General features: G+C 45.3%; 1 protein-coding gene across 1 annotated transcript in view; it reads left to right on the plus strand.

Moving 5' to 3' along the window:
• Positions 1 to 6769: 6769 nt before the first annotated feature.
• LOC142498154 (uncharacterized) overlaps positions 6770 to 19837 on the plus strand; it is a 29148-nt gene continuing 16080 nt past the window's right edge. The window contains exons 1-3 of the mRNA XM_075606663.1: positions 6770 to 6930; positions 7976 to 8211; positions 15046 to 15120. Coding sequence (XP_075462778.1) covers positions 6770 to 6930; positions 7976 to 8211; positions 15046 to 15120 — 472 coding nt within the window. The remainder of the gene's footprint in view (positions 6931 to 7975; positions 8212 to 15045; positions 15121 to 19837) is intronic.

The following is a 19837-nucleotide window of genomic DNA, read 5'->3' on the forward strand; positions in this document are numbered from 1 at the left end:
TTTCCCACTGTTGAGAACTTGTCTGCCTAAAAATGCATCATAACAACCTATAGTCTGCTGTGATATGACTACTGAAAATGTATAGGGAACGATTGCTAATCTCCAAGACCCCTTCCCCTCCCCCCCCCCCCTGCCCCCTCCCCCTTCCCTACTTTTTCCCCCCCACCCTCCCCACCCCCCCCCCCCAACAGTCCCCCCCCAACCTTCCCACCCCCCCCTTCTTTCCCACCTTCCCCCCCCCCTCCTCCTCCCCGGCTCTCCTGAATGGCAAGCTGGGAAAAGAACTGCTTTCCTTGAGGTTATCTGTGAAAACCCTCAGCTTCTCAGGAAGAACACTAAGATATTGTCTGATAGAAATTTTCCACTGTTGTGAATATGCTTGTCAACAATTGTAACCTAACAATCTATATAATGTGATGCCACGAATAATGCTGATGTATAGGGAAATGTCTCAAACTCCCAAGTTCCCCCCCCTCCCCTCCCACACCCCCCCCAACCACGACCCCCCCTCCCTCCCCCCACCTCCCCCTCCCCCCCGCCAACCCCCCCCCCTCCTCCCCCCTCCCCCCCCCCGCCAAACCCCCCCCTCCTCCCCCCTCCACCCCCACTCCTGCACCCATTCCCCCCCCTCCCCTCCCCCCCGCACCCCCCACCCCCCCTGATCCCTCTGCCCAAATAAAGTACAGAGAAGAGCTATTATTTGAGACTTACCTTACCAGAACCACAATTTATCTTAGCAATGATTAAGATAGGGCGAAACAGGAGTCAATTAGTACTCTAACCCTATGTACCCAGGAATGCAATTCCACAAAATGTATACTACTGAGAGGAGAAATACGAATACACCATGGGACATGACCCCGATCTCTCCCAACCCCAAAGGTCCCCTCCCTCTCCACACCCCCACCCCCCGATTCCCCCCCCCCTCCCACCGCCCCCCCCCCCACCTCCCCCCCCCCTCTTTCCCCTCCCACCTTCCCACCCCCCCCCACCCTCACTCCCACCCTCGCCCCCCCCGGCCTCCGCCAGGCTCCCCACAATAGAGGACCCAAGACTCTCCACAGGGACGAACTCAATCCTATTAATCCCCGCACCCCCCCCCACGCTCTCCTCTGTCAAACCAAAATAGGAGGGTGTCGGACCTCCAAACCCAGAAGCGCCCCACGATTGGCGCCCCGGAAGGATCCCCCGGGGATTTTCTCCCCAACTCCTTGACACGAAGGTGCCAAAGGGGATAACAAATGGGCTCTCTGAAAGCCCACCTCTTTCCTCCCTCTTGTGTGCTCCTCCCCCCCCCCCTCCTCGCCTCGCCCTGCCCCCCCCCCCCCACCCTACTCCTTTCGAACTCTCCCCATCAAAATGTTTAACGAAACAGGTAGGGAACGCACCAATCCCCCTCCCAGTAATAAGCACGCCAACCCCCGTCATGGGTTAAATACGGGGTCCAGGCCTCGTACCCCTGGAAACACACCCCCTCTATAATGTCATCAATTAAATCACTTCCCTCAATGTAAAGGGTCTCAATTCAACTAAAAAAACGTAGGCTAGCGCTCCAGAATTCAAAAAACTCCAGAGTGATATCATCTGCTTACAAGAGACCCACTTCAACTCAAATGACCCCCCAAACACATTCAAACAGACCTTCCCCCAGGCCTTTTACGCCTCCTCCCCAGTTAAAAAAAGAGGAGTAGCCATCCTAATAAAGAATAGTGTCTCGTTTGCCCTCACCACTATAACCCGAGACCCAGATGGGAGGTATCTGCACATACAAGGATCCCTATCTGGAAACCCTATCTCCATAATAAACGTATACGCACCAAATGAAAACCAGGTACAATTTATTCAGGAGATATTGGACTCCCTAGACCAATCCGTACTGGCCTCATTGCTCATAGTCAGGGATTTCAATATGGCCTTATCGCCGGAGCAGGACAGAACCTCCCTACCAACCGCCCAACACATAGCTCAGGCCAAACAAAAAGCGACAAGATTCAGAGAGATCTTAAAGAGTTTCTCCCTCACGGATATTTGGAGGGCCCAGCACATAGGCCAGAGGGACTACACGTTCTTCTCGGCCCCACATCAATCTTACTCGAGGATCGACTATTTCATAGGTTCCACAAATGTCCTCCAGGCGTCCTCCCACTCCAATATAGGGCCGATAACGTGGTCCGACCATGCCCCGATAGATTTGACCCTATCTCTCCCATTTGTGAAGAACATCTCCTATAATTGGAAACTTAACGATTCGCTACTAAACGACCCCCAAACTGTAGACACGATTCGGCACAAACTAGACATATTCTTTGAACTAAACAAAGGGTCAGTTCCCTCAGCGTCTACACTGTGGGAAGCCCACAAAGCCCAAATCAGAGGCGACTTAATCTCGCTGGCATCTTACAAAAAGAAACTCAAATTAAAAACGCAAAAGGCGCTAACTGAGAAAATAATAACTCTTGAACAACAGCATAAAAAGTCCCCTTCCAAGAAATTACTCAGGATACTTGACATGACAATGACTGAGCTAAAATTGTCCCAATTAGAAGAGGTGGAGAGAAAGCTTAAATGGTCCAATCAGAGGTTTTATGATAAAGGCAATAAGGCCGATAAACTTCTGGCATCAAAACTTCGGGGCATAAAAGCAAGGGCCCAAATCACAAAAATCCGCACTAAAGGAGGCCACACCACCTATATTGAAAAGGAAATTGCCCAAAAATTTGCAAAATACTATACGGAGCTCTACAACCTCCATTCCCCTAACCAAGATCCAGCAGAAGTAGACTGTATCTCTCAGTTTCTAGCGAAATGTAATCTACCATCTCTCACGGAAGAGGAACTCAAAGCCCTAAATGGTAAAATCACCCAGGAGGAACTGGCGCAAGCCATAAGCTCCCTTAAGATAGCCAAAACCCCTGGTCCAGACGGCTTCTCAAACGCCTATTATAAAAATTTAAAGTGCCGCTATCCCCCTTTCTACTTGATATGTTTAACTCCTTTCTAGAAGGAGCCCCCCGATCCCAGGCACAATTTTGGCTGCCAACCTAGCTATCATTCACAAGAAGGAAGGGACCCGCTGCAATGCGGTAACTACAGACCAATCTCCCTGCTTAACACAGACCTAAAACTCTTTAGCAAGATCCCTAGCAAACCGGTTAAATCCTTTTCTCCCCAGACTAATTCATATAGACCAAGTGGGATTTGTGTCAGGAAGACAGGCCTCTGACAACACCCGCAAAATTATTAATATTATCGACCACGTGCATCTCAACAAACTCCAAGCTATGATCCTAAGCCTAGACGCCGAGAAGGCATTTGATCGTATCAAATGGACCTTCCTAGACAAAACTCTGATCAAATTCGGCTTCTCAGGCCCATTTCTGGAGGGGATTCGAGCACTCTACCAGAACCCCATGGCATATTTGAAATTACCAGGAGGACAATCCAGTCCGATACATATTAGAAACGGAACCAGACAGGGTTGCCCCCTATCCCCCTTGCTCTTCGCAATCTCAATTGAACCTCTGGCGGCCCAAGTTAGAGCAGACCCGAATATAACAGGCATAGCCATAGCTGACAAAAATGATAAAATATCCCTTTTCGCGGACGACGTCATTCTGACCCTAACTAACCCACATATCTCTCTTCCCAACCTTCACAAATTACTAGATCAATTTAGTCAGGCATCAGACTATAAGATAAACAGGGACAAATCTGAGGCCCTGAATATATCCCTTCCCGAAACCACATGGAAACTCCTCCAATCGAACTACAAATATAGATGGAACTCGTCCCAAATAAAATACTTAGGGATAAAAATTACTAAAGTGTATTCCATGCTATATAAAATCAACTATCCCCCCCTATTTAGCCAAATTAAAAGAGATCTTGAGACTTGGAATACATACCAGATTTCCTGGTTTGGCAGAATCGTCTCCGCCAAAATGAATATTCTACCCCGCCTGCTATACTATTTTCAAACTCTCCCTATCCCAATACCACTAGCCGAGCTGAGAAATATACAAAAACAGATAATGCAGTTTATATGGAAGCAAAGAAAACCCAGAGTCCCGAGGTCTGGGAGTACCAGACGTGGTCAGATACTACCACGCGGCCCAGCTCAGACAAGCAGTAGTATGGAATAATCCCCCGAATACAGCCTGCTGGTTGGAAATGGAGGCTAGCTATGTATCCCCTGTCCCCCTCCCAGTAATGTTATGGTCCCCCGAATATAAAGAAAAACCTCCCCAGAAATTTGAACTAGGAGCAATGAAATGCACGTGGTCTATTTGGTCCAAAAACAGAGGGAAATATGGCCTAACTTCATCCCCTTCCCAACTCACCCCCTTACTTGGGAACCCTGAATTCCCTCCGGGATGCACCCAAGCCCAAATCGGTCTATTTCAGGACCTTCATATTAGCACGGTTGCGGTTCTGCTAGAGAATAATGAAGCTCTGTCCTTCCAGGAGCTCAAAAACAAACTAACGGCCCCCCATTTTCCCATTTTTGCATTCTTACAGGTAAGACATTTCCTGAGAGCTCTATCCCCGTCCTCAAAATTCCCCCTTCTAACCAAATTTGAGTCCCTCTGCCAAGTGAGAGAATACCAGAAAGGACTAATTACATCAATTTACAGTATAATCGAAAACTCCCTCCCCTCGCCCACACATGCTTATATGCAAAAATGGTGTATAGACCTGGGCATACCATTAGATCTTGAAGACTGGGCGGACATCTGGGAGGCAGCCCCCAAAACCTCAATTTGTTCGGTAACAAAAGAAAATATTTACAAAATATTATTTCACTGGTACCTGACCCCGAGTAGACTGACAAAAAGTAGGGGAGCCCCTGCTGCTGCCTCATGTAAGTAATGAATGAACGGTGCTTTGGGTATACATACAATGGAGAATGAAGATAGAGATAGAACCCAAATATAGCACTCAAGTTCAAGATCTGGATGTATAGTGAATGATTTAAAACAAACTTTATTATATCACAAGAATTAAAACAATGGGTGTTAAAAAACTGACGACCTGAAGGAGTGACCTTCAATACTAGAACCATATAGGTTTTAGGGTCTAGAAGTGTACGTATATTCTGTAAAATACAGATAGCACAATTGGCTGGAAATCCAGATAAGGATCTGTCCAATCTATATTCACTGGCTCTGAGGTAAGTACTAATAACCGCAATCGCCTAAAGCAAACCAGGTATGGCTAGATAGTTAATGTGTGCTCAGGAACTGTCAGGTAAGTGGCTGCTGGACACTCACAAGAATTATAAGGTAAGTGAGGAGTTAAATCTCCAATCAATGATATCGGTAACCTTATTTTAGGGTGCAGTGACTCGGAGACTGTGACTGCGGTGAAAATCAGACCCCTGCGCGTGCACGTGGAAAACGGAGCTGCCGACGCGCGCGTTTCGCGAGAAGCTTTGTCAAGGCATGAAGTGTAAGTAATCCTAAGTGTACCCTAGCACACCAGGGGTCACTCGTGACGTCATCAACCTGCAAGGACCTATAAATACCTGCCTAACAGCAGGGTACACTTAGGATTACTTACACTTCATGCCTTGACAAAGCTTCTCGCGAAACGCGCGCGTCGGCAGCTCCGTTTTCCACGTGCACGCGCAGGGGTCTGATTTTCACCGCAGTCACAGTCTCCGACTGCGAGGTGCTGCGGCTCCCTGCTCGTGTGACTACACAGGCTCACACAGTGCCCCTATGGACACTCTGAGCCTCCTATAGTCCACTCTAACACTGGCATCTGTTATTCCACCAATGGTTTAGGCACTATATACTAATTAGGTCCCTGGCTGTTCAGCAAGCTGCAGTGGGTACTATCACCACTCAGGGATTCCCTGATAGCAGCTTAAAGGGCCAGTTAGTTCCATTAGCACTCAGACTGCTTACATATGTTTATTGTTGTTATTCATCCCTGGTCCAAGGAGGTATCAGTCACTGTACACAATTATACCCGCCTTCAGGGCACAACATTTACAGTTCACAATTTACTAAGCAGCTGAGAGCTCACTATCACCGAGTATCGCCTCTGATTTTACTGTGTATTAGCTCCTATATCCTGACTAATTAACTGTCTTTATGGGTACTACTGATATCTATATGTGTTACTGTCCTCTCCCCTGTAATATCTGCACATAGTGCATTTAATCTATGTAAACCACCACTGGGGTTACTAGGGGTCAGATTTGTACTATCACTCTACACTATAGCAGGGCACCACAGGTCAACGAGACCAAGCACTGCACCCTAAAATAAGGTTACCGATATCATTGATTGGAGATTTAACTCCTCACTTACCTTATAATTCTTGTGAGTGTCCGGCAGCCACTTACCTGACAGTTCCTGAGCACACATTAACTATCTAGCCATACCTGGTTTGCTTTAGGCGATTGCGGTTATTAGTACTTACCTCAGAGCCAGTGAATATAGATTGGACAGATCCTTATCTGGATTTCCAGCCAATTGTGCTATCTGTATTTTACAGAATATACGTACACTTCTAGACCCTAAAACCTATATGGTTCTAGTATTGAAGGTCACTCCTTCAGGTCGTCAGTTTTTTAACACCCATTGTTTTAATTCTTGTGATATAATAAAGTTTGTTTTAAATCATTCACTATACATCCAGATCTTGAACTTGAGTGCTATATTTGGGTTCTATCTCTATCTTCATTCTCCCGAGTAGACTGAGCCAGATCTTCCCCGGCACATCTGATTTATGCTGGAGAGGATGTGGTCAAAAAGGAGACATGGCCCACATATGGTGGACATGTCCTGAGATCCAGAAATACTGGTCCAGAGTCCAGAGATTGCTGGACGAGATCCTGGGCCTAGAGGTCCCACTGGACCCACTGACATATGTGCTGGGCAGCCCAATGGAAGACATCCCGGCCCCCGCGACCAGGCTGATGTCGGCCATACTCACAGCAGCAAGATGCTCAGTGGCAGCATCCTGGAAACAGCTGAAAGCACCCTCAAGAAGAGCAGTAATAAATAGAATAAACGTAGTCATGAACATGGAAAAATTAACAGCAATGCTCAAACAAAAAATGCCACAATTTCACAATACCTGGGAACCCTGGATAAGCTCCGGAGCCCCTCCCTCAGATTAGGCCCAACAAAGGAAACAACTCCCCGACGAAAAAGTCAAACAGAGCGAGAAGATTTGACCCAATCCTTTCCCCCCCCCCCCTAACACTAAAGAGGAGAGAGGAGAACTCAAACACCACCCTCCCCTCCCCTCCCACCACCCCCAGTTTATCCCCACCCCCTTCTTATGTCGTTCCCATCTGTCTCCCCCAACCTGAGTCTCCCCCTCCCCGCTTTTTCTTATTGCCAAGTGAGAAAATGTTTTATTGAGACTGTTTATGCGCTCCACAATCAAGTTCAACTATCCCTAAAATGTACAATGCAATACCAATTGTAACCCCTGTATGTACCATTACTCATCTGTCTTCAATAAAAGAAAAAAAGAGTGAGAAAAAAAAAGCTTCCGCAGGAAAATATTTTGATCCTTCATTTATTAGAGCACAGATTGCATGGAATTAGCAGCGGACGCGGTGGGACTGTACAGCGGGAAAGGGGAACGTGTGCTGCATAGTGTGAGAGCCGAGGGCAGCTTGGATTACTATAGAATGTGTACAGTGGTAAAGGGGAATTTGCTGCATAGTGTAAGAGCCGAGGGAAGCTTGGATTACTATAGAATGTGTACAGTGGTAAAGATGTCCTCATTGGGTTGGGATTAATATATGTTGCGGGTGCATAAGGGGTGCTGTTATGATGTGTTTAAGGATATTTCAGATTTGGAAAAATATAGTAAAAACTTCAAAATTAGAAGAGAACCTGTGGTCTGTTTGCCATAACGGATCGGTAGAGATGAGGATAAGTACATGATACTGTGTGTACTTGGGAAGTTTGGGGGTTCTTCTCTGTGCTGACACCATTTTGTTTTTTAGACACATCATAAACGTGCAGCAACAGAGGGAAGAGATTGCCAACCCTCCCCACCTTCTGACCCCGCAGCCTGACAGGCATGGGGTCTCAGAGAAGCTGCAGGACGTGGCTTCCCATGATAAGAAACCTTCAAATACCTCAAGTAAGGGGAACCAGGAGGAAGAAAATAAACCAAGGACAAGATTGAGGAAAACAAAGCTGCAGAGGAGGGTGGCAGTGTTTTCAAGGAATCTTAAAGGTAAGAGTAATTCAAGATATGGTCTGAGCCCCTTGACTATTCCATGGTTCTATATCCCTCAGAGCTCAATCTCCTGGTCGCTCAATCGCTCTGGAACATGGGTTGATATAAATAGTGAAATATAAAAAAAAGCAAATTAAAATCTCACTTATAGTATGTAGTTTATTGAACATTTTCCTAAAGAAGGCCTTTCAGGGCTACGACATTAGTGCAATAAGTTACTATTTATTAGCGCTTTGCACACACAGGGCCAGATCCACACAGACCCGGGCTCAAGTTACTGAAAACAATAACAGACATTATTGTCCCTGAGGATAATGCATTTCCACAAAGCTAATTATCTACAAAAACAACAGCGGTTATATATCTTTTAGATCTGTATAGAGCGCTCTGTGGATCTGGCCCTCAGATAGTGGGTTAGTACATAGTCCACAGGGGTTCTTAAGAACATGGACAGGGTTAAACCGGGTAACAATAATGATACCATTATGTTTGAGGTCTTCAGAGCATTTGGTCTTAGAGGGAACTTTTTTAAAGTGGTTTCCCCCTATACGTAGAACCGTGAGTTAGAGTTACCTACCAAAATATGCTCTCAGAACCTTTATCCATTCAGAACAGTGCCCATCAGCAAGCTAGAGGCACAATCTAAAACCATAGTATCTATACAGGAACAACTGGATGACCTAGAAAATAGAAGCCGCAAAAATAGCCTACGCATAATAGAAACTGTGAGGGGGACAGGTCTGACCCAGATGCTATCAAAATGGCTGCCGCAGGCGATGGTAATGCCAGGCTCAACAGAAGATCTGAGGATAGAGAGAGCTCAGAGACTGGGACCAGAAAGAGACAAAGCCAGACCGAGACGGTCATCATGAGGTTCCTAAACTACGCAGACAGAGCAAACATACTAGCAGCCTACAGGAAAAAGTCAGAGCTGTACTACAAAGGCAACAAACTACTAATCTTTCAAGACTTCTCGGCCCATGTATCACAAAAAAGGAGAGAGTTTTCCCCATTATGCAAAGTGTTATACCAGAAAGGGAAACAATTCTCACTACTCTACCCAGCTAAACTGAGAGTCACGGAAGGCTCTAAGACCCTTCTATTTGAATCACCAGAAAGAGCGCAAGTGCACTTTAAAGAGGAACCAAATCCACCACCAAACGATTCATGAATCAAACAAAAGGCAATCTTGGCAAACCTAGGCCACCAAAAGCCAGCTAAGTCAGCCTGGTTGGTGAGAAGCCACAGGAATTACCACACAAAGCCCACAGACACAGCCTGTTGCTGCTTGTTAAGCTTGACCAAACACGACATGACTGGAAAAGTCCACCAAAAACTCAACCAAAATCAAAACTTCTTTCAACTCCAAAACACAAAAAACCTGAGGGGGCCGCTCGCTGGGACGACTCACCTCCAATGGACAGCAAACAAAACAAAGATTGTACTTGCACAGAAGGAATTGGATAGATGCAGCCTCAAGACAAAGCTAAAGTCAAAACGGAAGATTCCCAAATCCGGATAGACAACCTCAAGATGGTCTCCTGGAATATCGGGTACTTGAAATCACCAGCAAAAAGAAGGAAGATACTCTCCCACATAAAACGATCCAAAGCGCAGGTGATGTTCCTCAAGAGACACACCTCCTGAAGGAAGATACCAAAAGACTAACAGCGCCATGAATCCAAGAAATAATCGCGGCACCATATACTGGAAAGCAAAGAGGAACTGCAATACTAATAAACAAAAATGTGAACTACACTGGCGACACGTTTTATTGCTCGCTGGCTAGTTCCGCAAGCCGGGAGATGTCCCGGCTTGCTAGCCAAATCCACTCGGCGTGCCGCGCGTCACGCTTCATCGCTTCATCGGGTGCCTGCGCCCCATGCACGCGTGCCCAGGGCACCCCGAGGAAGCCCTGGTGTCCCGCGATGTGGGGGACGGCGGTGGGGAGTTCCGGGGGACCCGGCGGACCCGGAGAGGAGAGAGGGAAGCCCCGATCGGAGGACCGCTCCTCCGAGGCTTCGGCGCGCGCACGGGACAACCCGGCGCGCGCCCGGTTACTGTCGCGGCCGAGACCGGGTAAAGGTAAGAATAAACTCGGCCGCGACAGTATACCATCCATAAAATTCTGAACGATCTGGGAGGAAGATATCTCTTGGCCGACATCATCATAGAAGACTCGAGAATGTTGTTAGTTGATGTAAAAGCCCCAAACTTGCCAAACCATTTGTTTTTTGCCGTTCTTTACCAAAGAATTTGAGTGGGACGCAGAGACCGTTGTTGTAGGAGGCGACTTCAATGTAGTGGAGGACTTGACAGATCGGGAAACAAAAGAGTACCGCACCACTCACACTCATAACGGGGAACTTTAAATCCTTCAGGGAGAGCCTAACACTGGTAAACCCCCGGAGAATTTTAAACCTGCTAGAAAAACATTTCACTTCTTTTTCACACGCACACAATATGTTCTCAAAAATAGACTGGTTCCTAATCTCGGCTAACTTAATGCAGAGAATAAGCTCAGCTAAAATAGAAAATATAATCATTTCAGACCATGCACCGATATGGACCAACTTAAGACTCAGTAACCCAAAAATATATCTCATGAAGCTGGTGCATGACTACTTATCTATTCGACTCAAAAGAGTTCAAAGCGTATTTACAAAACCAGTGGTCCAACTATGAGACAGACAACCAGCAGCACACTGTAGAACCCATTCTGTACTGGGAAGCATCCAAAGCAGAACTTAGAGGCCATATAATTGCTTACAGTATTAGGAAAAACAAAACCCTAAACACCAAACTGAACAACCTAAACACACAGCTAACACAGGCGTTCCAAATATACAAGACAGATAATACAGAACAAAATAAGAAGCAGTATTTAGAAACCAAAGAGCTGTACGAGGCACTGCTGACGGAAAGAGCACAAACCACAACATATGTATCAAAAAAAATGTTATTTTAGATGGGGCAATAAACCTGGGAAATTGTTGGCCAATCCAATAAAAGAAACCCATATCACTAATCAAATAGTGTCCATTAGCACCAAGGAGGGTAGCAGAACAACAAACCCCAAAGCAATTTGGGCAACATTCCTAAATTACTACAAAGAACTCTACACAACAATCCCAGATGAAAAAGAATTAGGAGGGAAAGTTATACAAGAAGCAAACCTTCCCCAGATCTCCCAAGCAAATAGAGAGGCACTAGATCAACCTATAACAACCCTAGAAGTACAGGAAACTATCAACACACTTAAAAATAACAAATCACCAGGACCAGATGGCCTTAGCGCAGAATACTACAAATGATTAAATCCCGAAATAGCAATATCACTAACTAACCTATACAACCATATAAGGGAGGAAAAACAAATGGCACAAAACTTTAATCTAGTGAAAATAATTGTCATCCTAAAACCAGGCAGAAATCTGGAACAACCATTGTCATAGAGACCCATTTCCCTGTTAAACCAAGATTTTAAAATTCTAACATAAATGTACATATATCGCCTCAAAAATATACTCCCCAATATTATATCTCCAGAGCAAACAGGTTTTGTCCCGTGAGACAGTCAGTTGTGAGTATAAGATCTGCTGTGGCCGCGGTGGTGGCAGCAGGACAGTCCAAAGGCAGCAACATAATAGTAAATCTCGACACCGAAAATGCATTCGGCAAAATTACATGGGCACACATTACCAGGACTCTCCAGGCACAAAACTTTGGGGAAAATTTTACAACATTAATCCAAACTAAATACAATTCCCCCAAAGCCTATATCACAGCTAATCTACTGAACTCTGAACTTTTCACGTTACAACGGGGAACAAGGCAGGGCTGTCCCCTATCCCCAATGTTATTTGATATAGCGCTAGACCCCCTAATTCGACACCTAAAATAGATGGAGAAATTCAAGGGCATTCAAATAGGTGACAAACAACTAAAAATCGCAACATTTGCGGACGATATGCTCCTTTTCATTTCAAACCCTCAAAAGGCAATACCCGCTATTATAGAGGCAATACAAATATATGGCAAAGTCTCGGGTTTAACCATCAACTATGAAAAATCAGAAACACTAGCTCTAGACTGCAAACAAAATAGAGTGGAAGGGTCCCTTCCCATTTAAATGGGCAAAAAAACCATCGCATTTCTGGGGGTACTCATCCCGAGCGATATCCATCAATTATATAATATTAATGTTAGACCACATCACACAATGCTCCGAAAATGGCAAAACTTAAGTGTAACATTTCTGGGGAGATGCCACCTGGTGAAGATGACAATCTTCCCAAAAATTCTAAATATAGTGCAGATGTTGCTAATCATAATAAGAGACAAAGACGAAAAAGCTCTAAACAAAGCATTTCAAATTTTTATATGGAAAAACAAAAAGCCTAGAATTAGTATCTCAAAATTACAGCAACATAAAAGAAACGGAGGTGTAAACCTCCCCTCACTGAGAATGTACATCTTGGCTGCTCTCCTGAGATATGCGGGAGACTGGATAAACCATACAAACTATTTCACAATATTTGAAATTGACCAACAAATGTGCCCAGATATAAACTTGGCATATTTGTTACATATGCCTTCTCACGAGGTCCCAAGAGCAATAACAGAAAACCCATTACTATTCAGCACATATAAAGCGTGGTATAGAGCCAGGAAAACACTGTCTTTACAAAGGAACAAGTCGCTATTTCTACTGTTCACTAAGAATGTGAGGTTTGAGGATGGGAAGGCGAATTACCCTTTTGAGGCCTGGGAAAAGAAGGGAATCCTTGGAATAGGGCGGCTCCTGCATAAACTAAAGCACACAATTTACTCATTCCAGGAACTGAAAGATAAACATACGCTACCTAACACACAATTCTTCGCATATCTACAGGCCAGGCACTACACATTGACATCACTAAACGATTTACCAACAGCAGATAGAGACAATCAACTTGACGCTCTCTTCCAAATGGCAACATATGGGGAAATCTCAATATCACATTTTTATCAATGTCTGAAGAAAACATTACATTTTGATAACACACCGGACTGGGAGCTTGGTTAACAGATTGCCCAAATCTAAGTATGGGGACTATCATGAGACAGTTTGGGAAATCTTTGAAAGTCATCCCATCTACAATATACCAAGAAATGCACCACAACATTTTACATAGGACATATACTACGCCCAAATTCAGATACAAAGCAAAATTATCTCTGGACAGTAAATGTACAAAGTGCACAGCCCCACAGGCAGATCTTATACACTGCCTATGGAGCTGCCCAGTGGTCCAAGAGTTCCGGTCACGAATAGGCGAGTACTGCAAAGATTCTCTGAATACAACAATCCATATAGATCCTGAATATGCCATTTTTAATATTATAAACCTAAACGCTGAAGGGACAGCAGGGGACCAAACTGACAACAGCAAACTAAAACAAATTATAGCTATGGCCGCAAGGAAAATGATCTTACAACAATGGATGCATAACCCTCCCCCATCTCTGCAGCTGTGGAGAGATAAAATGTTTGGTATATTCACGTTAGACTGGGTGGAAGCCACGACGGACAAAGAAAAACAAAAAAGCGGAACGATTCTTCCAAATCTGGGAAAGCTTCATTGCCGCACAGTCAGATGAGACAAAGGCAAAAATCCAAGAAAACTTTCAACAGATAACATGGTATGCAACACGCACACTAACCAGGAACCCCCCAATAAGATTCGGAAGACTACACCATTAAATAAAAACCCAGAGACCTGTGGGGTAGAAAGGTACCTAAATAGAAGCCTCAGAAGGGACTAATTTGCCTGGTCTATAAGCTTATATTGCTGGTCAACTTAATAGTCAAACCACGCTTTCTGTCTAAATGGTAAGAAGACTTATGGGTAGAATTAGATTCAGAAGACTGGGAGGACATCTTTAGTCTATCTTACCCCCCTTAAGCCATCTGTCTTTTACCACTCATCCTCCCCTCAATGTACAAGAGTGTGCAGCTAGGGGGGCTGGTACCTCCATATGTGCTGGCAGTGCCCGAGAATGAAGGTGCTGTGCACGATAGTGTGTGACATGCTACAAAACATCTTTAGATGTTTCTTTCCCATCGTATCCGAGGTCTGCCCTATTATGTAGACCTAATGCTATGCTTAATAAGAGCGAGAGCACATTTATGGGCCACAAGATGTGAGATAGCTTTGGCATGGAAGAAGCATAATGCCCCATCCATGACCCAGATTCCAGCTAGGGCATGGATGGTTTTGTATTGGAAAAACTGACCAATGTACAAACCGACACTATACACACATTTATAGGGGTTTGGGAACCATGGAGTTTATATAGGGGTAGCTATAGTTCTGTGAATATAATGGGATTTGGGGGGCAGCCGTTGCTCTATTCTCGCTGAAGCCATTTTTACTAACACTTGGAAATGAGGGGAGTTTTTGTTGCTCTGTGAATGTTATATTTGGACCAAGCCTTTGATTAGACACCACGAGCAATGATCAATATCCCCCGTTATTGTGTTTATGGTTTAGACATCCTAACCGTTTGTTTTTGGGATCCCCCCATTGGTCATTATACACTTTTTAACATTCTGTCTCCCTTTTATGTGTTTTTATGAAACTTTACTATATATAAAAAAAAGAAACTTGGCATGTTTGCCTTATTTCCGTACAATGTTTGCAGAGCGCCAATGTTGGTGGTTTGATATGCAATAAGGGCGTGGTGCAAATCTGGCCCAGCATGGCACGAGGCTATACACCTACAGTATCAGAGTGCGTAACATGAGAAATAAAGTGGAGCGTTACTAACATGGATCCTTTTCTACAGCTGTCCCGCATCTAGCTGTCCTGCATCTAGCTGTGATCCTGACTTTGGTGCCATGCGCCACTTCTGATTCACCCCGTGAGTACAGTTTAACCACTTGTAGTGCATTTCTGAAAACAATTACATGTATAGTGCTTTTCTTATTGCTATTTTGTAGGGCTTGAATATGGACGTTTAGGGGGCTATCACAATCTTCGGGGTTATGTACTAAAGTCTTCTGGTTGCAAAAATTGGGCAAAGAATAGAGCATAAGATGTATCAATGAAAAATAACCACTTTTAAAGCAGCAATATTTTGTTTATTTGAGAAATCTGGTGCTGTGTTTTGTGCCGGTTTTTGGTGACAGGAGACTTTGTTAAATAACGATACTTTATATCTAGACAGCAAAAAGCAACGTCTGAAGTGTGATGGAACTAGAGCAGGGGGGTGGGGGGGGGCGACTGCAGTGTTCAAGGGCCACCCAGAGGTCAGGTTTTCAGGATATCCCTGCTTCAGCACACGTGGCTCAGTTGTTGACTGAGCCACCTGTCCCGAAGCAGGGATATCCTAAAAACCTGACCTGTTGGGGTGAGGGGGTCTTGAGGACTGGAGTTGCGCCCCCTCCCCTACCCCCGGACTAGAGGACACAGAGTAATAATACTCATATTTACATTGTTATTCTAAAGTCATACATTCCCCAAATAGTTTCGCAAAACTGGGACAAAAAAAGCACTAGATATTTCAAAGAGTTCCATTTAAATATGCTTTTTTGAAGAATTTTGATTGATTCTGCTTAGGATACAGACTCCCACAAATTATGACTGACCTGCTGACCCCCACTTCCTCTGGTCTCTAGACATCCTGGGGCCGGTGTATACAATACCTGGGAAATGCACCAAGGCCCTGTAATATCCTAGCAAATAATGTTAGGTTACCTGTGATACCTGAGAAATAGGCACATTTAAGTCATTTACATATACTTTGCATATCCAAATTAGCATATTTCCCAAGTATCCCAGGTGCGTTCCCCTTTGTGTGTGTGTGTGAGTGTGTGTGTGTGTGTGTGTGTGTAGAGAGAGAGGGAGGTGTACTAGTCACTGGGTAGTCTGCTGGACACTGCAAAGAAGAAAGTCTTTGAATTCATACTAAAGCAGGAATAATAAAATAGTAATATAGGTCACTCTTGATTAAAACCCATGTTGCAGGATCTGGATGGGGTAACGCCACCTTTACGTATGACCTAAATTACCTTGTGTTAATTCCCTGCATTACCCTTTAGTGGACATGCAATGTTAGGGGGAATATGTTGCATTAGCACCAACAGTTGGAAAATTTTAACCATACTTTATTTCAAGGAGTAAAACTGGGTTAATCTGCAAAATACAGAGAAACGCACACCTCCAATGGGGCAGACACCTTTAGTAGTTCAAGGTAAATCTAAGCAAGTAAAAAACACACACGTGTCATGCTTCACGTTAAGCACAGATAATACAGCGTCTCAAGCAATGGGCTGAACGTGGATCCGACCGCTGCAGGTGCAGACCCTCACACGTGCGGTCCTCCCCTCCCTGCGTGTCACGGCGGATGCAGCTATGAGACGTTGTAATCGTTTCCGGGTTGAAGGTTGATGATGTCATGTTGTCTTAGCAATGCTTGTGGGCACCCACGGAGATCGTTTGCAGTCCACAGCATTGCCCTACGCGTTTCTCAGATGTTCTGTCTGATAATGGCAGGAGCTTGCACTGGGAAGGGAGATCTTACATAGCAATCCCTTAATTGACACATGCTGTGCCAGTTTAAACCTCTATAAAACTCAGAGGATTGATATGAGCTAAGACTAATGACATAATCAAAACTGGGTGTACCTAACAGGATCAATTGAATTATTTGGACCACTATGGAACAAAACACCTAAAAAAAAAACAAATATGTGGGAGCAATACTTTGATAAAACTGTTAAATAATTTGACAATGATATATGAATACACAGCTGAATAGTTAATAAAAGTCCCCACAGTTACATATATGGATAATTAAATACAATCTATGCAAATCCATATAAATGAAAAGAGCATATATATATAAAAAGATATACATGTGCGCTATGTAGGGTCGCCAGGAGGCTTCTCCAAAAATACTGGACTCAATGGTGAAAGGTGCGTCAGGTCACTATGTCCAGGGAGGTAATACCGGACACATACATGTCCAGTATAACAGTACCTCTCATTTTTTACTGGACAGAGTGTCCAAATACAGGACAGTCCGGTTCAATTGCAAATAGTGATATATCAAAAGTGGCGCTCTATTATAAGCTTTAAACACGTGTTAATCCAATATTAACATATAAACCATAAATTGAATAAATATAAGTGATACAAACAAATCCTTGAATGCTGCTGTGACCCAGTGCAGGACTGCTCTCTCAATCCCAGGTGAATATGGCGACGTGGTGATCAAAGGGAAGCGCAAACATGTGGAGATATAAAAAATAAAACTGATGGTGCAGTATTGTGACAAATAAATATGTATTCTTCTTTAAGTCTGCTGTTATTTATACTCACAAGTGTGAGGATGATACTGTGTACGTAAAGGTATCTTTGGGTATATGTCTGCAGTGATGATAAGCTGGCTGGAACCTCGGTGTGGGAATGTATTCCTTAAATGGTTAAACACAGAAAAGCCAACATAGCGCGATCTGTTTAAAAACTGTATTCAAGTGGTTAAAAATATAACAATACACTCACATGATGTATGCTATTTAAAAGCATTTAGATACGCAATGCATCTCGCCTCCGGTATCTTGGTGCAGTTTTTCCTTCCCTCTTCTCAGCGTGCGTCTCACTCCTGCGTTCCAGCAGGGCGGATATGACTTCAGTGAGACTTCGGGAGTTCCGGTTTGGAGGGCTGGCTGTGAATCACCTTCACTCTACGCGTTTCTTCCCTTAGGATTTCTTCAATACCTGACACCTGGCAAACCTAGTAGCAGGGTAGTCCTCAACACCCTGATGCAGCTCCTCGGACTCCTATGTGGAGGTGCGGCAGCCATGTTGGGATTTGCAAAGACGGGGGACAGGATATCCTCTGGATACTGCAAGGTCAGAGCTGCCTGAGGCCACAGAGGGGAAGGTAGTGTCCTGGGAGCAAGCAGGCTGCCTATGGCTAGGATAGAGAGACCCCGTGGCCCACGTTAGTCCCCAACCACACAAGTCGAGTATTGTAGGGATGGCCAATAAGTCAGGAACTTGTCCGATCGCCAGCGGAGCGGGACAGAGTATAGGGAGGATTCCCCAGGCTTGGAGGAATGACCGAGCGGCTGCCGGAAATAAGGAGATAAGGGATACTGTTAGGAGGCCCCTGCATAGTGGGATCACTAATGTGGCGCATCTTCTGAGAAGGATTCCCTGGTTATATAAGTGTAGCACTTGTACCCCCCTCTGGAAGATACTGCTGTGGCTACTGCTGTTTGTGGTGCTTGCATACCTGTGAGGGTCCAGGAGAGCTGAGTGTTCCGTGATGTAGTGGGGGAACAGGAAAGGCTTTTGATGTTCTTGATGTTATTTTACTGGTGATAGCGCCTCCAGCTCCAGTGGCTCCAGGATAGCCAGAGACAGTCTCCCACTGGAACACAGGCAGGGGTATATAAAACAAAGGGGCTTTATTGTTGCCGTCACTGCAGATGTTCTCACAGCGGATGTAGGGTTTATAGAGAATTCCAGACTTCTGGATGGTGCTGGCTCTTTTCTAATAGAAGCCTCAGATCTTCCTTGGTCAGCCAGCCCACGAGGGACTAACTGGCCTAACTCCCTCCCAGCCAGGAGGAGATGGCACACACTTCCACTCCCTAGGAGGAGTGGATGCAGACTCACTACAAATTTGCACTTCCTCCCTGAGGCTTAGAAGGGGAGGGCACAGGATCTGCATCATGATAGGCTGCACACAGATTCCTATGACAGCACCACTTCAGTCACTTAGGGAGTCAGAATGAGGGAGGGGGTGGTCGATGCCCACAGGATTGTCTGCCACAGCCTGTAGCTATCAGGACTTACATGACAGGAGGCAGAGAGGCAATCTGGTCCACCATGTTACATAAGTGTAACCAGGAAGGTACCCACGTGCACCAATACACAAGGGAGAGTAGCGCTGCCCTCACATATACATTTGGGATTGCCTTGGCGGACATCTTGCGTTCTTAGGCGTCCAAGGCATAGGGTGCAACCAGGACCCTTAGGGGTATAATTGCTCCCTGGGATAGGAGGACAGGATTGGGCTATTATTACTGTTGCTGTGCTATTATTGTATATGTGTATCTTGTGTGACCCTGCTGGTAAAGAGTTATTGTATACTGTATACAGATGTGTGCGTGTTATTCACGGTATACATATATATATATGTTCCCGTGAGGGGCCATCTCATCAGTGGTGGGATCCTCACAGGTGGAGGCGCTGCACCTTGCACCCCAAGCTCCCTATGAGCGTAGGATTAAGCCTTCTGTAAGCCTACAGGTTAGCATTATAACACCCATTGCATGTGTAACCCTGGTCTCCAGCAGCTCCTTGAGACCCCCCTCCCTTGGTGCAGCACGGTCGCGGGTGCCGCCGGAGCTAGCGACGGACCCGACGGCTGCTTCCAAAGGTGGGGGCCGGAGCAGGGAGTAGGTTGCTATCCCCGCGAGCAGGCTGGTTGCCGGGGACGCGATCGGGCCGTTGCTAAGGCCGCGATCGCGTTGCTGCGGTCCCGGCGGCTAGCGAAGAGGGCGCCGCCATTGCGGAGAGACTCGCGCATGCGCAGTGATCGCGCGAGGGCAGGAAGAGCCCCA

Source organism: Ascaphus truei, chromosome 6 (assembly GCF_040206685.1).
Source record: "Ascaphus truei isolate aAscTru1 chromosome 6, aAscTru1.hap1, whole genome shotgun sequence".
Classification (NCBI taxonomy): Eukaryota; Metazoa; Chordata; class Amphibia; order Anura; family Ascaphidae; genus Ascaphus; species Ascaphus truei.